General features: G+C 43.2%; 2 protein-coding genes across 6 annotated transcripts in view; one reads left to right on the forward strand and one right to left on the reverse strand.

The window, feature by feature from the left end:
- The window catches only part of SEC31A (SEC31 homolog A (S. cerevisiae)), a 46,600-nt gene extending 26,889 nt beyond the window's left edge, over positions 1-19,711 (reverse strand). For 3 of the 5 annotated variants that reach the window (XM_009887551.1, XM_009887550.1, XM_009887549.1), the window contains exons 1-11: positions 19,579-19,657; positions 18,931-19,054; positions 15,787-15,985; positions 14,344-14,439; positions 11,598-11,738; positions 10,129-10,271; positions 9,028-9,127; positions 7,590-7,751; positions 7,243-7,395; positions 5,582-5,818; positions 4,913-4,987 (exon numbers count right to left, since the gene is read on the reverse strand). In XM_009887551.1, coding sequence (XP_009885853.1) covers positions 4,913-4,987; positions 5,582-5,818; positions 7,243-7,395; positions 7,590-7,751; positions 9,028-9,127; positions 10,129-10,271; positions 11,598-11,738; positions 14,344-14,439; positions 15,787-15,985; positions 18,931-19,054; positions 19,579-19,657 — 1,509 coding nt within the window. Of the gene's footprint in view, positions 1-1,671; positions 1,750-2,545; positions 2,597-4,912; positions 4,988-5,581; positions 5,819-7,242; positions 7,396-7,589; positions 7,752-9,027; positions 9,128-10,128; positions 10,272-11,597; positions 11,739-14,343; positions 14,440-15,786; positions 15,986-18,930; positions 19,055-19,578 lie in introns of all 5 variants that reach the window. The other 2 variants (XM_009887547.1, XM_009887548.1) reach the window with 2 other exon arrangements.
- Positions 19,712-19,893: 182 nt separating this feature from the next.
- The window catches only part of THAP9 (THAP domain containing 9), a 6,905-nt gene continuing 6,535 nt past the window's right edge, over positions 19,894-20,263 (forward strand). The window contains exon 1 of the mRNA XM_009887559.1: positions 19,894-20,115. Coding sequence (XP_009885861.1) covers positions 19,894-20,115 — 222 coding nt within the window. The remainder of the gene's footprint in view (positions 20,116-20,263) is intronic.

A 20,263-nucleotide genomic window follows, 5' to 3' on the forward strand; every position in this document is an offset into this window, starting at 1 on the left:
TTTCCTGCAAGATTTTGGGATTTCAAACAAAACCTTTCAATAATAATAAAAAAATAATACCAAGAGGGAAGACACTGTCCACCATCAATTTTCACAGCACAGCTTAAGAAAAGTGCAGAAATTATCCCATGAAGTGCCTCCTGTCATAAGGCAGCATGCTAGTACATGTAGAGGGAGTTCAAGAGTCTGCTGAGAGCACTGTGCTTATATGTTGATCAGTGAAATTGTACTTCAGAGAATGTAGTACACAGTCGACCAAGAACATGCATTTAGGATGGGGAGGTAAGTCTGAAACAAACTTTAGGTTTGGCTCATGAAAGGAGGCAGTGTCTGGAAAATTATTTTGCTGTCAGATAACGTGTGATGTGTGTCTGGTATCAGTTGAGAACATGTTGTAACTCACAGGAATAATGTGCCCATTCAGTCACTTTATGTGACAGCACTCCCTAGTGCATCATCAGGCCAAACTCACAAATATTTACCACCCATGCTGGTAAGCTAAGGTTATATTTGTCTGTGAATTCTCTCCTAGAAGAGACATTTATTCTAAGAGATCTAATATCTTCATGACTGCATACAGCAAAATCTTTACACAGTCAGATACACAGTGTCTAATGAATTAACAACCAATCAAGCACCTAATGTAAGGACAGTACTCTGTTTTGGTGTCCTTAACAGGCTGTTAGATGGAGTCAACAAGTGCACCACTCCAGCATGCATGAGCCATAAACCACCATCCCATCCTCACAGACAACTGCAGACATGCACCAAGCACAGGTCTGAGCACAGGGAGCATAGGTAGTTTTGGGCTAACAGCTCAAATTCTAACCCAAAATGGAGACTGAGGGAATGAGGGAGAATCAAGGTGGCCTGTTCACACAGTGATACTAGTATTTTCAGTGCTACTAACCTCACATGGTAGATGCTGGGTCCTTAGTTCTAATTATAGATCCGTCCCTATATTTAAAACACAGGGCTGAAAACAATGCTGCTCAAAAGGACAAAAATGAACAAAAGCTGTGGGATCCCAAAGGCAGACATGGTGGAGCACAAACCTGCAATGAACCTGGCTGAACCCTTCCAACAGACGTTCATAAGCAGCTAGCTACCAAAGCCCTGATACTTGCTGTTCAGGTGCAAAGGGGATGGATGGCACGGTAATGTCGGTGGGAGCAATGCAGAGAATGAATATTGCCCCTCTCATCCAGTACCACAGCTGCATCTCTGCAAAGGGTTATACCTAGAAACAGGGCAGTGACAAGCTGACAGCTTGGCAATAATCAACCAGAGGGAGGGAAGAAAGGAATTAGGAAAGGGGGCATGGACAAAGGAATGCATTAGAGTTGTGGCAGCAGATCACTTAGTATGTGTTAGGGAAATATCAGAGTGAAAATTATGGCAGAATAAAGTCCTTGAGTCCAGTGCCAGCTGGACTGTTACAAAACAAGCTCATTCTTCATTGCCACCAAAATCTATTCATATGATGTCTGAGGCTGATGAGAAAAATCTCAAGCAACTTAGTAAGAGCCCACATTTTACTCATTCTAAATAACTTCTTGTATTTTCATGTGTCCTCAGCACTGGGAAAAGCCAACAACATAAAATGCTCTAAACAGTAACAAAGTAAATATACAGGAATTGATCAGGGTTAGTCTAGAGGGCAACAGATACCTCTCCCAAGCACCGCTCCTCTGCAGCCTTGCCTTCATCCCCCTCGTTTGGTACAGATTCATCAGATTCTGCAGGAGCCTTCAGCAGAGAGAAGATGCCATAAAAAAAAAAAAGAGCCAGAAAAAGATGAAGAAATACTTTGCACTGCAGCCACCTTCCCACGAACCACCACCGCTAAAACTAGACTGCAAATCACAGGAACACACTAGCAATATATGCTTGAGTACGACGGACATGGTAGAGGCCCTCCATTTCCTTGCTTTTTTTCATTACACAGTACCTTGCTGCTGTTCTCAGCTGCCTGAAAACATGCAGCAACACTTTTCTTCCCCATATTGCAAGTACAGATGACATCTGAAATGTCTACAGCACAAAAGCAATGCAATCACCCCCTTGTAGACTCAGGCCATTGCAATTACAACAGGCAATGTCTGAACTGTATTTATTACAGGGGGAAATGTTATGGACTACACTCTCAGTCATGCTTTTTTTAATGCCTGGGGAAGGTGCTGCTCTTGAAACCATCTGCCAGTCAGCAAGGCTCTGCCCTACCTCACAGGCAGCACAAAGTGTCACACTGCACAAGACACAGGCAGCAAAAAGGAAAGGTGGACAGACATCACTGAGACTCTGAACTAAAACCTGTGACTGAGCGCCCTTTGTTGGGAAAGGAGGGGACATTTGAGGGGAAAAAAGTGCATTTTTTTAAAAACATAAGTACCTTCATCCTATTAAATGTAGAAACTTGTCATATGCTAGGTTATTTGTGACTTACTTTGGGACAGCTACCAAGTGCAAAGAAAAATTATTCTTACTTTGCACATTACCATGGCATTACGAAACTAAATAGAGTTGTACACATGTGTTTACTTACCTCTCCCAAATCACCATCTGCAAAGCCCTCTTTATTCAGAGCAGATGCAATCTAGAAAACAACCAAGAATTAAGTAAGTGCCCTTTTATTTTAGAGAGGCAGACAGCTCACTGATCTCTCAGACTGCAAAACTGGCCCACATAGCTAATGTGTTGCTTGCAGAAGAGTTAACATGAAACTAAAGCCATTTCCTTTCCCAGCTTGGCAACGGATCTACTGCTAAGCCTCCTGACACTCAAAGCTCTGATGGAAACAAGAGCTGTTCTATGCCTTTAAACCTTCAATTGTTAACTCAAGGGCCTCAAACCTCGCTAGAACTGCTGGAAACCACAGTAATAAAAATAGTATATGACAGTTTCAAGCACAGCAGGCATATGGCTGTGGGCTAGGACATTCCAAGAGTTAAAATGCCCAGCTTTTACTGCTTTGCAAAGCAAATCATGACTCCAGATTCAATTAGTGCTCTCAAAAATGCCAATTTAATGTATAGAATTTACAATACATGCATAAAATACTTTAGATTGGCATCTGGGAGCCTAGGTTTCCCAATGTTGCTAGTGTTATCTACTGCTTTTAGTATTGCAAGCTATATTTTACCCTTGTAGGCTGGTTTTCACAAAAAGGTGAGCTCAAATTGCTGGAGACAGTTTTCTTTCTTTTTTAATCATTAGTTTACAACAGAAAGGAGAAGTCCAGGACTTGACTTGCACGCAAGAAACACAGGTTTTAAGAAAATAAAACCAAAACATCATGTTCTTAACAGCTTATTCAAAGAAGCTGAAATCTGTGACCCTTTTTTACTTTCCTTACCCTACGAGTAACATGAAAAACAGGTTGCGGTTTAGTAAGTTTATCTTCTACGTATCACAAATTTTCAGACAAGCTGTCCTGTATTGTTTCTGACACTAAAAAACATGGATTCAACTTTAACATAGAATGCTTTGTTGAGAAACAGCTACATGAAAACATGGCCTTGCAACTCCCCTCATCTGTTCTTCAAATACTGAAATAATGGGGTAGGCCCGTCATTTCAGGTCACTCAAGTCAACTACACCCATTTTCCCAGCTTCTCTCCACACACAGGGCATATCAAACCCAGAGCAACAGTGGCAGTGGGCTACAGGCCACATGAGGCTGCTCCACAGGACCTCTACTAAATTTCAACTGGATTTTCTAACTGAAATGTGCTTTTCAAAATCAGGATTTCCCTTGCTGTGCTTACCCTTGACTCACGCAACAAAAATTTAGAAGCTGAGAACAGATTGTTTGGAAAAACATGGTATTTTTCTGTAATCATAAGTTTGCCCTGGAGGCCATTTAATTCATAACCATAATAACATTTTTATGGACCCACTATTTGAAAATAAAACATTAGTTTGATATAATGAAAATAAGTCAAACATTCAAATCCACTGAATATTCTCTGAAGAAATACTAGACAGTTCCTGGGTACAGCACTGAATGCAACAAAGAGCCAAAATGCACAGCAGGTATCCCCCTATAACACTAAGATAAGAATCTTCTTCCAGCTTGGAAGAAAACTCTATACTTAAGATGTGCAAGTTGCTTCCTGGTAATCAAAATTTTGCCTTTCCAAATTAACCACGTATGATCTTTGTTTTCTTTTTTTTTTGAAAAAAAAATGGTGTCCCACACCAAAAAAAAGGACTATTCTAGGTTTTCCAACATAGTTAACAAAACCCTGAAGACTGCTTACATGTTCTTCAACCAGAAAGCCTAAAACCAGATCAGATTCCATGATGTTAAAGTAGAAGCATGTCACATAATAACTAAGTTATATGAATAGCTTGAACCAACTGATATCAAAGCTTTTTGATGGGTGAGTATTTTAGATCAACATTGGACAGTCAAATGCCGCTGAAGTCTGTTGCCTGCTTTGAAATTTTCATTGAACATCCATATTGCAGGAAGATGACATAGCTAATAAAAAACCCAAACACAGCAAACCGCTTGCTGTACGAATTCTGAAGTTACTCATGAGTTGTTTAACCATATAAAATTTAAAGAGCAGATGGAAAAAAGGAATTCCTTAAATAACACAACTATTCAAGTCAGCCATATTTAAACAGAGGCTTCAGCACCATGGGTAACAGCTGTATTATGGCTATTAGGAGAGCTACAGCACTGACAAATACTATCTTATGGGAAACACACTGAAAATAACATTGTATTAAAATGTTTATTGTATTGAATAGCCTGTGGGTACTGGTAATAACTTCCAGTCACACAGGTAAATGAGTACTTCAACCACACATGGCACTGTCAACATTTCAGGCTGTACTCTGCGGATACATCCATCAGAAAAGCATTTAACACAAGCACAGCTTCCAAGCATATCACATTTACCTTCTTCCTCAGATCATCTTTCCTGTATCCCAAGAGATCAAGGTATTTAACACGTGAATCTTCTTCAAAATGCACCTTTAAAAAACAAAAGTTAAACAACACATTGCAATTCATAATTTTTCTATTTTCTCCCTCACTGGCTTTTTATTTGACTGGCACAAATTACCCAGTGAGCACTGTGGAGACTGAGTAGTACAGACAATTGGAAAGGTCTTTAGTGACTTGGGCACCCGAGTAGGTAGGCGAAGCTTCAATCTGGTTATTGTAGGTGAACAATCCACTTATCTGCTTCACTTGGAAACCTCTAAATATTCATACTGAGCAGTAAAAAAGTACATCTAAAGCTGTCCCAAAGCTTCATCCCTTCTCACCAGCTCCCTGTGCAAAGATGTACTGATGCGGGATGTCAAAAACCACAGGATACTTTTCCCCGAGCCCTGGCTTCTGCCATGATTTCTCACAAACCCCACAAACACCCCTGGCCTTGAGGACCCTTTGTCTTCTGGTAGGCCACCTGCAATGGCAGGGCTTATGGGCGCTATTCCCACAGCCTACACTTTTGGTTCCCAACATCTCTTCTCCTCAACCACCACAATGCGCAGAAGGAACCATTTCTGCACTGGCTTTCCGAGTCAGTGGGGAACTCCTGAACTACTGTTATCCTCTTACCTTTAAGAAGGCCCACACGTTTTTTTCAAAGTCAGCCGGGGCCATGTCAATTTTCTTCTGGCAGTAGCTGACAAAGCCTTCAGACTGCACAGCCTCCTGCAGCTGGTTTGAGCGGGCCAGGAACTCCTCCTCTGTAACAACCTGGCTTAGGTAGACATGGTGACGCTGCTGCTGCTGCTCGATGCCTGGCTGCTGCTGAGACTTGGAATTCTCAAATGTAACCAGCTTACCTCCAAACTGGAATTGAGGCACACATGCAGTATGTAAATACATAAATATACACTGGAGTGTCTTATGAAAAAGGATGCATATACACATATGTACGCACATGATTTTATACAGTGTATATACGCCTATTGTCCAATGGACAAACATTCCTGACAATCAATTCATGGATATTTATTTTTTTCCCCCACCACCCCATTTTTCTATGCAATTAAGGAGCTTGCTAGATAAGTTGGTGCACATTTAGTAAGATTTATGAGCACAGCTAGTCCTGTGCCCGTTTTTTTCTCAGGCAAAAGACTAACTAGAAACTGAACACTGGAGCTGTGGGTATGTACAGTGCCCAGCATAAATGAAGTATCTTAAAATATTGCAATATAATTACCAAAGAAACCTATGCATCGTTAAATAAATGCTAACGCATGATGTCCACCCTGCTCTTGGCAGGCTGTTTACCAGTTAAAAACCTACTGAGAGATGGGCAGTAAGTTGTGTCATCATTTGGAGAGAAGCAAAATCAAAAGAAAAAACTTAGAAGGGGCTTATTTCATTCTATAGCTCAGAATTAATTTACACAGGCCAGTCCAATAAATGACAAAGTCAGCATTACAAAAAGCAAAAACTGTAACCAAGAAAAAGACTGACAGCTGGCTCCTGGAAAACCAGGACGAATAAAGGAGTAAACACCATTATAAAATGACACATCAGTCACTGGCTAGGCAAAATCACTTCTCTGTGATGGGAGAAAACTGCATTTAATTTGTGCACCAGATTGTGAGTAAGCAGACATATGATGCTGAAAACTGAGCAGTATTTTGGCAAAGAAATCCATTTCAAGTGGACAGGCTTCAGGAGATCCCAAAGAAATGACCTGTGGGTCTATGAAATAAGCCAAAGGTGGAGCCAATGAGCAGATGAGTTGACTCTCACAAAAAGCAGGGCCTTGCCACCCTCTCACCTGGCTCTGCAATTCAACCAGCCATGAAGGAGCCTAGCCATGTGCTGCTACAGCAACTCCTGCTACCTTGATCAGAGCTAACCTGAGTCTTCTCCACCAGACTCACAGAATAGCTTCAAACTGCACTCAAGTCCCAGATACTTTCCCGGTTTGGTCCTGTTTCCCTCTCCCAATGTATACTTGTTTACTGCAAAACAAGCACTGCACGTAAATAAAGCAAAGCACCAATCCCAAAACAGAAAGAAATAATTGCCTGATTCTCCTTTTTTCTTTTTCCCAAGCATTTTTGTCTCTCTTTTGCTGGCTTGCTGTCCCAAGCACCCAGTCTAGAAGCTGCTGATAACACCTCCTGCCATGATGACAAACAGGGGAAGTTCTCCCACGGTGGAGCATAACGCTGGACTCCCCTCTTCCTAAAGTGTTTTGCAGGTGTCACCACTATCTCCCTCCCTGCCTCACCAACCATGCCCATGCTTACTGAGAACGATGCTCCCACGGGTCGCCGGATCCATTTGGGTGGTTTCTTTAGGGGCAAAATGATACACTGCGGGCCAGTCTGCTGGGGAAGCTGCAGGGGCGGGAGCGGCTGCCCCATACCAAATGGATCAAGGTTCCCAAAAGATGATGAAAGCTTCAAGAACAAAAGGGGGGAAAAAACAAAGTGACATATTTCCAATAAACTAAACATAAGCATTTATTTGCACTGGATTGGTACTCCTGCAAGCAGGGCTGCAGACAGCTACCGAAGCCTTCCCATGAGCCTATGTCATCCCCCCAACCCGCCCCCCTTTCTGTCCATATTCTTAGTTGAACATTTCTCAATACCTGGTCAACTTGCTTCTGCCTCAAGCCGTCTGTGCTGCCTCCCATGATGGAGTAAACACTGATCCGCCCATCAAAAGACGCTGCAGACAAGACAGCAGGGTTCCTGGGACACCACTGGATATCAAAGCACCACTGTGTGTTCGTGGGCAACTCATACAGCACCTGAGCAGCAAAAACAAATCCAACAAATCAGGGCTTTTATGAAGCACCAGGTCCAACAGCAAACAATTCTCCTGCCTGCCCTGAGACAGGTCTGCTTTTCTTGCTCCCCAGCAGCCTCCACGTCACCATACACACTAATAGTTGGCAAACTCTGATAATTGCCAAACAGGAGATTATTACACACCACTGCTTAATTTCCTTCTCCTGCCATTAAATCTTCTGTTTAATCCATACAGGACAACCTATGCAGGCAGGGTATATCTGTGCTGTCCCACTGCAAGCTGTGAGCTGCTGTTGATATTTATGCTAGTTCATTCAGAGCTAATCTGGGTATCTCTACACACTACATAGAGATATGTTCAGGCTCCAAAATAAGTCTGTTTTAGCAGGAAAATTGGAGAAGTTAAACCTGAGCTCTGGGTAGACACTCTCTCCTGCCCTGAAACAGACAAGCACACTACTGCAGCAGACATTTAACCATAAACTAGGAGAAACTCAAAAAGCAAAATGCTAACTGTCTCTCTGTCTTCCAGGAAACAATTTTTTATTTTTAATAAAAATGTATAGTATGATTCAGCCACGTGTAAAGCCTTCCTAACAGCACAAGATCTAGCTCAGGTAATTCATTTACCACCCTACAGCTTTTGCACTTTTGGTCCAATGTCTGAGTTTTAGAAAGACTTCTCACTCAGTTCTCCAGGATTATTGCCCAGTGCAGGCAAGGAGTCCTCCAGCATGCCCTTCTCGTGGCCTAGGGGCAAACACTCAAGTCCTCTGAAAAAAGAATTGCATCCCCTTAGAAAGGTAACCCCAGGCCCAAAAGGGCAGGGTGGGAACACATTCCAGTGGCTCTCACTGATCTGCCACTATTGTAGTAACTTACAAAATCCCTCTGATCTGGATAAAAGTTCTTACACTTACAGAATGAAAAAGGCCATTACAACAGTAATCCAGCCACATAGGGCCCAAACCAAAAGAGTAGGAAGCAAATACTTAGTTTAAGTGAGGCCATTTCTATCCCTTATTATGAGCAGAGACCTTACTACTGAGCAGGAAAGAAGCAGTAAGGACAAACATGTTATATCAGCAATACTAGGAAGGAACCCTGCACCACCAGAACAAGCTCAGAAGGCACATATACCAAACACAAGTACACAGGACAGGGAGAAGCATCATTCCTACAAATGCAAGCACATCAACACCTGTTTTGCATATGCCACTGTGCCACCTCTGATCAGAGATTATTTTTTTTTTTTAAGTGATGTGCATACAATACCTCGCCTGTGTTAGGGTTAGAACAGAGAATTTTAGCATCCTTCCCACAGCTAAGTAGCAGCTCTGAATCCACCATACTCCAAGCGATGGCCAATATACCCCTGCATGAAAAGTCAAAATCAAAAAAAGTAATGTAAATGCAAAATTGTGATAAATAAAGCCTATCTATAAGTGAGTTTCCACATTAGCTGAGCATTCCACCTAAAAATGTCCTCCCCACTCCTTTCTCTTACAAAAGGAGAAATTTTTCAATGTTATCAACACTTTATTTATTGAAATAGATGCTTTCTATTTTCTGCATGAAGAGGTATAAAGGTGCAGCCATTGTATCTGAAAATTAAATGCACACAGTCATGCAGGAGAACCTGGACACCAGTATAACAAAATGGTTTGTTTGCCTGTACTATCATTAACACACAGTGTGCAAACCTATAGGTAAGGTCAGTGACTATGAAGTTTGTCAGCTTCTTTTTATTAGCAAGAGATTCAAGTCAGCAGAACCAGTGGAATCACTAGCAACAGTTTTGGTAGACTCTGCAACACAGACTTAATGCTGTTCCCTTTCCTTAAATCAAGCGCTGGTTTTGGACAATAAGAAAGTTTCACTAACCATTGAGGAGGAACGAAAATTCAACAAAATCTTTCCTTGTACTCAAATGTAAGGCATTTAGGGGATTAAGGGACAGAGAGACTGTGCTTGTCCACACGTGAGGATGTGCCTTGGGGCACCTTCAGTCCATTACTCAGGCAAAATCAACTACTGTCAACTCTTTGCATCTCAGATTCCTCTTCTCAAAAAGCACAGAAACAAACTACCAACTTCAGTGTTTCAGCATGACGGTGAGGTGTTTTTTTTTTTTTATTTCTTTTTTATTTTGGGGCCTGTTCCCTTCAAACCAACAGGCCGCAAAAAGGCAAGCCTTTCAGAACACAGGATTTGCTAGTCAGCAAGCCAGCACATAACACTGCCTGCTGCTGGAATCACCGCCTCCAACTAAGTGAGCCTTCACAGGGAACTGGGCAAGAAGTGAGATGTACAAACTGGTAAGCAGTCACCAACAGTGCAAATACCACAGAGCAGCAGGCTACATAAGACTCATACCTTGTATGGCTTTCTAGAACACGAAGTGGCGAGGAGGCAAATCTTAGGTCCCACATCTGAATCACAGGCAACCTGTCATCCTCCGAGGCCAAAACCATTTGGGTAGCAACATCAGGGTGCCATGCCAGGCCTGAGCAGTGCATCTGAGGGACAACATTGCACCACAGCATAAAGTAACTAAGCAGCACTACAGGATAAAAGACAACTAGCCTAAATATGTCTACATGCATGATAAAAAACACTGTTGCAAGGGAATTTGCAGCTGTATTTCTGGGTATTATTTCTCACTGCATTCAGACTGCAATATACTCTCTTAATTTCTCTGAGTGGAGACTTGCAGTTAGCTTCCCAAGATCCTCTTAAAGAGATGGCTTTGTGCTGTCTTGTTCACAGTCTTATGTTTTGATATAAGAAAACTGTAAAGCCCTCTTTTACAAACCTTTTTCTCTAATATTTTTATTAGTATTTTACTACAAGCCATTGTAAAGCAGAGATTATTGTCATGTGAACACTGTATCACCAGACTACAACCACATGATGAAGACAGACTACTGTGTTGCTGTTATTTTAGGCAACAAATACATAGAACCTTGAGAGTTACACAGTTTATCAGAGTAAGAGTTCCATGACCAAGCAGCTGCTTCAGGAGCACCCATTTGTAAATTTCATTTTGAACTCTTGCTACATCTTCAAAGTTTTTTATAGCAATATTCCATTTAAAATACACAGAATTATACTAATATGTCACTCTCCACAAGTTCAACAGGCTCTTTTTCACATTTACACTGCCTGAGGAGCAGGCTTGGTAGTTGTAACTATATGAGGCAGTGTCCCCTGTAACCTGTTCAATGTCAACACTCCTCTGTAGCACCCTGCTCCATAGAACCTGCCCTTCCCAAACTCAGCTGCAGCCCATTCCCATTTCCCCATCCAGACCAGCATAAGCATGGGCCCAGGTCCCTCAGTCAATGTCCTGCTAGGGCTCAGCCCTTGTGCTCATCCCACCTGTGATGCCAAGCAGAAAGCCCTCTCTGCCTGAGCACTAAGTCATGACATCACCTGCTCTGTGAAACTCAATGTGCTCATCCAGAGAACATCAGCTGCAACTTCATCTCTCCAGCACACAAAACATATTACTTCCAATTAGCTGAATAAAAGTCTTCCTGTGGCAGCCCCAAACAGATCGGTAACAGCTCTCTCCAAACTTATCACTCCAATAGGAAATTTGAGTGCCTTGCTTGCTTCAATCTGCACCTGTCTATTTTTCATTAAAATGCTGACAATCCCTCTGCATATACACAGTCTTTTAAGAGAAAGCATTAGATATTTTAGCATGTCACATAAAACTACGACAGGCACCAGTATCCTTATGCCATGTAAGAAGGGGTGCTAAGACCTGTTCCTGCATGCCAAGATGCCCCCCACACCTCTCCGCAAGGACCTATGCAGCTGTGCAAGAGCTAACTCACCCGGTTATTGTGGTCACTGACTTTGATGATGGGCTCGTTCTTCCTGAGATCCCACACAGTAGCTCGGCCGCTAGGGCTGGCGGACGCCAGGATATGCTGGACTTGCCTGTTCCATGCGATGCAGCTGATGTCCTCAAGAGGCTGTCACACACAGAGAACAGGCTGTCACAACCTTTCAAATTGAAGACTCAAAACCTGTTATTTTCAGAACTTGCTAAATGACAAATGTGCAAGGAGACTTATCCCAGGTACCAACTGTACTGTAAGCACAACTGTCTTCAAGAACAGAAAGTTACTCCATGAAATTAAATCTGGGTATATGAAGTGCACTTTTGCTTTGGATTATTAGGTTTTGACTTATAAAAAAAAAAAATATGTTTGCTTGGAGGTATTCTGTGCTTTTTTTTTTTTTAACTCCCCTGCAAGCGCTTCTTTTTAGTCCAAGAATTACAAGCAATGTTAACCCAGTCCTTGATGCATTATTATTTCCAGGTGTCATTAAGCATATGGACTAAAAAGAGATTTCTGAGCCTAAAAAAAAAAATCACTATTAGACATAAAAAATCCTATAAGGGATCTTTAAGGTGAGCATCATCCAAAATGCCCACATGATAATAATAAATGACTCAGTCTAAACAAAGCACCCAGACCCACAGAATTTCAACTAAAAGTCTTTAAACTGAAGATTACTTCTCATCCCACTTCTCCCTTTGTTGAAACCAAATCATCATGCAGTAATAAACCCATTTTCCAGTAACCGCACACTACTTGTGCAATTTTGTAACAGCTACAGAAATGTACATGCATTGAAACAACTTCCTCCCATTCTTCTATCTCCTTCACAAGGCACAAAGTACAAAAGGCTATTGTTCCACTGGCCCTTAGGTATAGCAATTAAGCATTCCCTGAAACCCAAAGGTAACTGCCAAACCTACTGCCTCATCTTCTGACTTCTCAGTAGTTGCTTTTTATCTTCCTCCGACTTTCCTCAATCTGTACCTTCACGATTTTCAGATTCATGCATGCAGTGAAACATGCAGAGCAAGACCAGAAGATGTATAATGGTTATGAATATTTAAGAAGTAGTGCATGGACCTGGTCAAAAAATCATGGCTAGACACAAAGTGTGGCAAAACAGTGCTGTCACGACTGACTTCCTTCAAAAGTGTTCACTGAAAGCTACCTATGCTGCTATACTCAGTGAATACTGTCCTGAAGGATGTGGGCTCCTGCTGTATGCTTGGAGTCACACATGTCACAAGGAGAAAAATATCTCAAATCCCAGTCTAATAAACACATTACAAAAATTAAGTACCAATAGAAGGCCTATTTTTGTTGGTGTTCGGTGAAACCACTGTGGAACAACATGCAGGAACATATTTTTCTTTATTTTGATATGGAAAGATCTGTTATACTACCCCTTAAGAGGCACGTAACATTGCCAGAAATGTATCTCATAGCTAACTACAACTAACTGCTACTCAAGCTAGATTTCAAAAGGCTTCCCACAGAATCACAGAATGGCAGGAGTTGGAAGGGACCTCATCTAGGATCATCTAGTCCAACCTCCCTGCTAATGCAGGTTCACCTAAAGCAGGTTGCACAGGATGGTGTCCAGGCAGGTTCTGAATATCTCCAGAGGAGGAAACTCCACAACCTCTCTGGGCAGCCCATTCCAGTGTTTCCTCACCCTCAAAGTAAAGAAGTTTTTCCTCATGTTGAGATGGAACATCCTGTGTTCCAGTTTGTGCCCGTTGCCCCTTGTCCTGTCGCCAAGCACCACTGAAGAGAGTCTGGCCCCACCCTCTTGACACCCACCTTTTACATATTTATAATCACTGATGAGATCCCCTCTCAGTCTTCTCTTCTCCAGGCTAAACAGACCCAGGCCTCTCAGCCTTTCCTTTTAAGAGAGGTGCTCCAGTCCCCTGATCGTCTTTGTGGCCCTCTGCTGGACTCTCTCCAGTAGTTCCTTTTCTCTCTTGAACTGGGGAGGCTGGAGCTGGACAACACCCCAGATATGGCCTCACCAGGGCAGAGTAGAGGGGGAGGTTATCGTCCTCCCTCAACCTGCTGGCCACACTCTTTTTAATGCACCCCAGGATACCATTGGCCTTCTGGGCCACAAAGGTACATTGCTGGCTCATGATCAACTTTTGTCCACCAGGACTCCCAGGTCCTTCTCCACAGAGCTGCCTTCCAGCAGGTCAACCCTTCCCCTGTACTGGTGCATGGGGTTATTCCTCCCTAGATGCCGGAGCCTACACTTGGCCTTTGTTGAACTTCATTAGGTTCCTCTCTGCCCAGCTCTCTAGCCTGTCCGGGCCTCTGTATGGCAGCACAGCCTTCTGGTGTGTCAGCCACTCCTCCTAGTTTTGTGTCATCAGCAAACTTGCTGAGGGTACACTCTATCCCCTCATCCAGGTCACCAATTAATACGTTGAACAAGATTGGACCCAGTACAAGATTGGACCCTGGGAAACACCACTAGTTACAGGCCTCCAACTAGACTCCGCACCACAACCCTCTGAGCTCTGCCATTCAGCCAGCTCAGTCTACCTTGCTGTCCACTCATCTAATCCACACTTCCTGAGCTTACCTATGAGCACATTATGGTAGACTGTGTCAACCCCATCCCACTTGAAACAGCTTTAAAACTGTAGGTTTCAATGAGGTCTCAACTTACGGGACATGCATATTTTTCATTAGTCTGCTCAGCAGTATTTAACAAATACAAATCTGGTACCTGTGTCTTCACTCCTGGTGTCATTGGCGTGGCAAAATTGTTCAAGTCCCAGATATAGATTTCAGACTCATTAGCACCAGAGGCCACCAGATTAGTCTGTAAGACACATTAACTAGATGTTAAAAGCATTTTCAGCATCAGCTTTCACAGTCTTAACTACTGGGAGGCTTAAGACCTACAGGACTGTGTCAATTTCTCCTGTCAGCTCAGGATATAGCCTTTGGCTCACATAGAGCAGCTTAGGGAAAAAAGCAAGTTTCTTTGAGATTGCAGTTAAGACAGTTAGTTAAAAAAAAAAATAAATCCATACACTACATTAGACTGGCATACCAAGACCAAAATTCCCATTTTGTGGAGTGCTCCTCCACTGCATGACAAACACCCATGAGGAGCATGAGGCGCAGGCGTGCAGCCACAGACAGGCACATGGAAAGCAGTGACACTTTTGGGAGGGGGCAGACGAGGAAGCGGTGCTGCTGCTGTCGCTGCCAGAGCTTTGTTCCAGGCAGACCATGATGTGAGGGGCTGGCTGGAAGGAGTGTGGCATTTTTGCCTCCAGCAGCAGACAGCACCCCACCCACAGTGAGTGCAATCATCCAGAGCAATCCTGCACCTGGAATGCAAAAGTCCAGGCAGCACAACACAAGCCTAGGGCACTGAATGCCCTTTGATCACATCCCACAGGTGGTGACAAGCAAGTCCCAACTTTGTAACAGGCAGAAAGGGAAAGGAAGCGGTTCAAGTTCAGAGAGGACACAATGAACACAGGGCAGCCTTGCCAAAAGCAAGTATGCAGGGACAGAAGTGCTATTTAGGAAACAAATTCAACTGAATTCTCGCACAGCTGGTGGGAACAAGGAAAAAACAACCCACTGTATCTAGAAGGAAGTAAATGCTTGTTAGTGATGGAGCAAAGATTGTTGGGTTTGAGAGCTCTTCTGCTAAAGAGGCTACATTGCCATGTTTCCTGTTCTGTCTCCTCTTTCCGAGTAACAATACTTAGAGTTCTTGAAGACAGATCCTACCTAACACCCAAAGGAGATACCTAAAATCTGATGTCACCAGAAACATGAGTGAGAGCGTGAAAATACTCCCCATGTGATGAAAACAATATTGGCACAGTATGTGGGTGTTAAAAAAGGAGACTGGCTAAAAACACCACAGAAGACCACCTCTACTTTACACGTACGGTGAGCTAAAAAGACCCCCTAATTGACAACTAATGAAGGGAAGGAATGAACCAGACACATTAAACTCTTTCATTCCCCATCCTGAAACACCAGTAACAGGGCAGGTTTTTCCTACTAAATACAGACACTCAAACACTAAATTTAGTTCAAATTTAATTAGGGGAGGGGAAAGGGACCAAAACATTTACAGTTACAAGTTAAGACAGGCTACTCATCTGTGACGGTATGTGGTGAAGAACAGCAGAAAACCAACCTGGAACATGTTGACATCAAGCGCTCTTACTGGTCCCGTGTGCTTGTCTTTCTGGGCAATTATTACTTCAGTGTCTCCAGTTATGATTTTGGCTGGATCGTACAGAATGACATTTCCGTTTTCACCCCCGGCAATCAGGACTCCAGAAACTGTCTCACCTGAGGTCATGCTGTGTGGCCCCCAGATCAGCTTGTGGTACCTGTAAGACACAAATATCATCACAGCCTACAACCATCCACCACCAGCTCCACATACACTGATGCACCCCACTTTGCTCACCCCAGCTTCCAGACTGCTGCTAACAGACAGAGCAGACATGTCCCAATTCTGCTCGTTATCAAGATGCAGGGTCACAACATGGACAACCAATAACCTGGTAATCGATAACATCTCTCATCGTCTGGCTGCAAAATCAGATTAAGTGCTCCCAACTGCATGTGATTTTGAGCTCACCCTTGCAAAACAACAGGAGTAATCAGAGTAAGGACCGTAAACCCATCCAACCACAGGCTGGAGGTAGATTTCTGCTAGTTGTGAACAACTCCTCATATCAGAGAAGAAAAAGGTGGAACTACAAAAATTGAAAATCCTTTTCCATATCTGTGCTTCTGGATGTGCAAGTGTTTCATCTGCTGTCCTAGGGGCTCAGCAAGTAGTTTATTCACATCACAGACAAGGTGGCTCTTGGACCACAATCTATTTTCCAGGCTAAACCAAGAGGAATTAAACCCACTTCCAGAAATGAAGTATTTTCACACCACTGTGTCCATCTGCAAATATGCAAATTTCCTTCAACTCAATGACTTGCTGCATAAGCAAAACATCATTCCTGTGTATCCACCCATGCAAAGAATGAATTTCTTCTACATAAAATGACACACCATCAAATATCAGGTCTTATGCAAGCAGAAAGCAAAACCACATCGACTGGAACATGGCAAGGAGCTACTTCAGCATTCACGGTGTTATTAATCTCTTTGTTATCTCTGGACAGCCTTCAAGTAATTTCGTTAAACCACAGACACTCCAGCATGATACTGCAGAAAGCTAGACAAAGAGCATATGTTGGGTGAGAAATACTGTAACAGCCAAGCGCTCAGTCTACTAGTGCAGTGTTCTGATTATAGTGGGGGTTCAAAGAATGATGCTACAAAGGGAAATTGGTTTGTGATATCAGACAGACCCTTTCCCTGGGTACAATTTTTATACTTCTGTACCTAACTATGCAAGGTTACAAGAAAAGGAGTGACCAACAGGGTGGTTCAGGCACTAGTATTGCACCACCAGCAACATTCAACAGGACTTACTATAATTAAAAATGAAGGCAGAAAACAGTGAGGAACAAAAAACAGAGTTAACAGTGCAATTACTTTTCTCTTGCCCTTTGCTCTTTCCAAGATAAGGTATGCTCTATAAAAGCAGCGCAAAACTTTCCTTGGAGGACAATTAACAAAGTGTGTTTCAGAATTTATCTTTTGTGGGTTTAATCACCTGGATATTTTCATTTGCTGCAAAACAAAATAAAGCCTGACACATACATTACTAGCTGGGGCATGTCTTGTTATCTTTAATAGAAAAAAAAAAGAAAAATAATCAACCTCCCTTGTAACACATTTTCTGGGGCAAAGTCAAATTCTTGTGTTGCTCACCAAGGGAAGTACTTTCAAAGGAGCAATGCATCCTGGCTATAAGGAGTGTTTTTTGAAATTCAGTAAGCAAATATCACTTGGCAAGTCTTGAAAAATCTCAGTCATAGTTAAAAGAAGGTAGAAAAAGGAAATTTTAAAACATCAAACACCTCACCCTGCTCTCAGCGGGTCAGAACATGTTAACATCAGCTTTGCCCACAGCGCAGGGCATTAAACAGAGACTGTGGTTGTTTCTCACAAGCCCCACATACTAAGATGCAGTCAACTGCAGGGCACAGACTGTGAGCTGCCTGCCAGCACAACTGCTCTGCCAGTCCCATGAATCATTACAACAAAACTGACATGGCACAAAGCCAGCAGCCTAACACCTTGTGCTTCCACCTGAGAAAACTACCACAACTGTTATTCACCCAAATCAGAAGAGCATCCCTAAGCAGGGTGACAATCTGACTGTGTGGAAATGCACACAATTTCAACCCCTTTCAAGTTGTTTATAGGCAACACTTAACCTCTAGGAATCCAGCAAATTGCATTTCATCAAGAACTTTAGGAAACGGTTGTAGGTCCCTATGTCTTGAAGTTAAAGCTTTAGAACAGATAATGAAGACTCAAGTCCAATTGATTTCTACTCATATCAGAGGTTGGGGAGATGTCAATTGCTTCTCTAGGAGTGTCAAATTATTACTTGACCACACTGGCAAAATGCTGCAATTGCCTGCACCTCCAGCCATGTCCTTTTGGGTCACTGGAGGAAGGAGTGCTTATACTGACACTGTAGCTGGTATGAAAAAGTCATGGATCCAATCCAATGGCAATGAAAATTTTCATCTCCTCTGCCCACAGAAACATCCTGCACTTCAATCTGTGTTGTTTCAGCTCACCCATGAGTGGCAGCCACTGGACTAGCCACCAGAGAGCCACTACAAGTGCTGCCAAGATGGAAATTGGATGCTCTGATGCTAACAATATTTCTTTGGACAAGCACAAGGAACTAAGATCTAAGTGGAGTTGTACACTCAGGTATTTGGCTTCCCAGCTGCGGGCTGAGGTATGATACTACACACACAACATGATCCAGTTTAGTTATGTTACAGGAGTCTCCCCAAAACACCTAAATGCAAACAGGATGGGGCAATGTGAAAAGTTGTGACTCTATTTTCATAATTTCACACTTTCTTCTGTTCTCTGGAGAATCTCAGAGGCTCCCCAAGATAAATGGTCTACATACATATTCAAACCCAGCAGCCAATGTCAGATTTTTTAGGTTTAGGTCAGAGCATAAGCTGCTTGCAAGTCCCCCGAGTCCAAGCTCATTGCCTTCACAATGACACCTTCACAACTGCCTTCACAATGGCACTCACATGCCTTCATCCTTCAGCACTGAACTTCTGCTCCTCTCCTTAACTGCACATAAACCTCATGAAGTGGCTTTCCATGCACAACAAGTATAACAGTTCCACACCCATTACGTTTCCCGTAGAACCCCACTGCTTACCTGCAAGAGGAGGAAAAGGTGGCACATGACTTCATATCCAGTGAAGGGTCTGATAAGTCCAACTCAAATATTTCTAGAGAAGCACTTGTACTGAAGGTTGCATCCAGCTGCTGAGCTGATGTACCTGCAAAGAAGTGTGCTTGGCAGCAAGAAAGCCACGACAAACAAAAGAGCAACTGCAAAAGCAGCACGAGGAAGGACATAAAACATTATCCTTGCAAAAAGGACCCTGAGATGGGGTCACATTTCTGTTTCTGTTATTTAGGCATAGTTCTACATAACTGTTCTCCCTTTGGGAGTTTCTTAACCACTATGAATAAGAGAAGTTTTGGGCAAGTGCCTCTCTCTCCCTGACGACGCACAGAAAATGAAAAAAATCAGAAATAAGCAGCAAGGGACACTGAATTAGGATTGCTGTCACCTAACCCTGGCAGAAAGAAGAGGATGCTTGCTGTCACTTGCAGAACAGAAAGTATGTTTTCATGTACGGCACAACTGGTGAACTCCACTAAAGCCACTGCACCATATACCCCGCTCCAGCCTTCAGGACACTAAATAAAACTTTCAATTATGACCATGGCCGACCACTTCGTGGCAGCCACGACATGTAGCCCAAGGTCTGCTAGCACACGCTTCCCAGAAACTCACCTGTGGCCAGGTAAATGGGGTGCTGCTGGGCAGGGCTCCATGCCTGCATGGCAGTACGATCAATTTCCTTCAGCTTCATTTCACTAAAAAATAAAACCAAGAAAGGTAATGCTTAAATGAAGCATAGGGAGACTGCACTGCCACGGATTCAGCAGCTCCGTTAGGAGTTGGCAGAAGCAGCCAGGGTGATAATTTTCCTAAAGATATCCCACAGACAGTGAAAACACCTAAGCCACCCTCTCCACAGCATGACTAGAGGGAAGGAGAGGAATAATACTCCGTTGGCAGAATAACATTGACACGTAGAGAAAACTGATGGTTACTGAACAAACTGTAACACACGAAAACGCGGGCAAAGCTTCAACTGCTCTGAAAAACCCTCTTCTGGCAGCATCAAGGCACACATCGGGCACCTTACAGCAGCTTAACGCACGAAACAAGCCCACCCTCGAGAAAACCCACACTAGACGCTCCCCACCAAACACCCTCAGCGGCCAGCCGGATCAGACGTCGCAAAACGGTTTAAAAGCCTCCAGTGTCTAGTTTTAGGGTCTTATTTCAAGACCCTGGGGCTCCCCCAGCAACGCGGTCCGTTGGGAACAGTTGGTCGCGCGCTCGCTGGCTGCCTCGTCGACCAGCGCCGAAGCTCCGTTTCCGACAAGAACCGAAGGAGAGGCGGGGGGGG

The sequence above is a fragment of the Charadrius vociferus genome, unplaced genomic scaffold (genome assembly GCF_000708025.1).
Source record: "Charadrius vociferus isolate BGI_N301 unplaced genomic scaffold, ASM70802v2 scaffold896, whole genome shotgun sequence".
NCBI classification, from domain to species: domain Eukaryota; kingdom Metazoa; phylum Chordata; class Aves; order Charadriiformes; family Charadriidae; genus Charadrius; species Charadrius vociferus.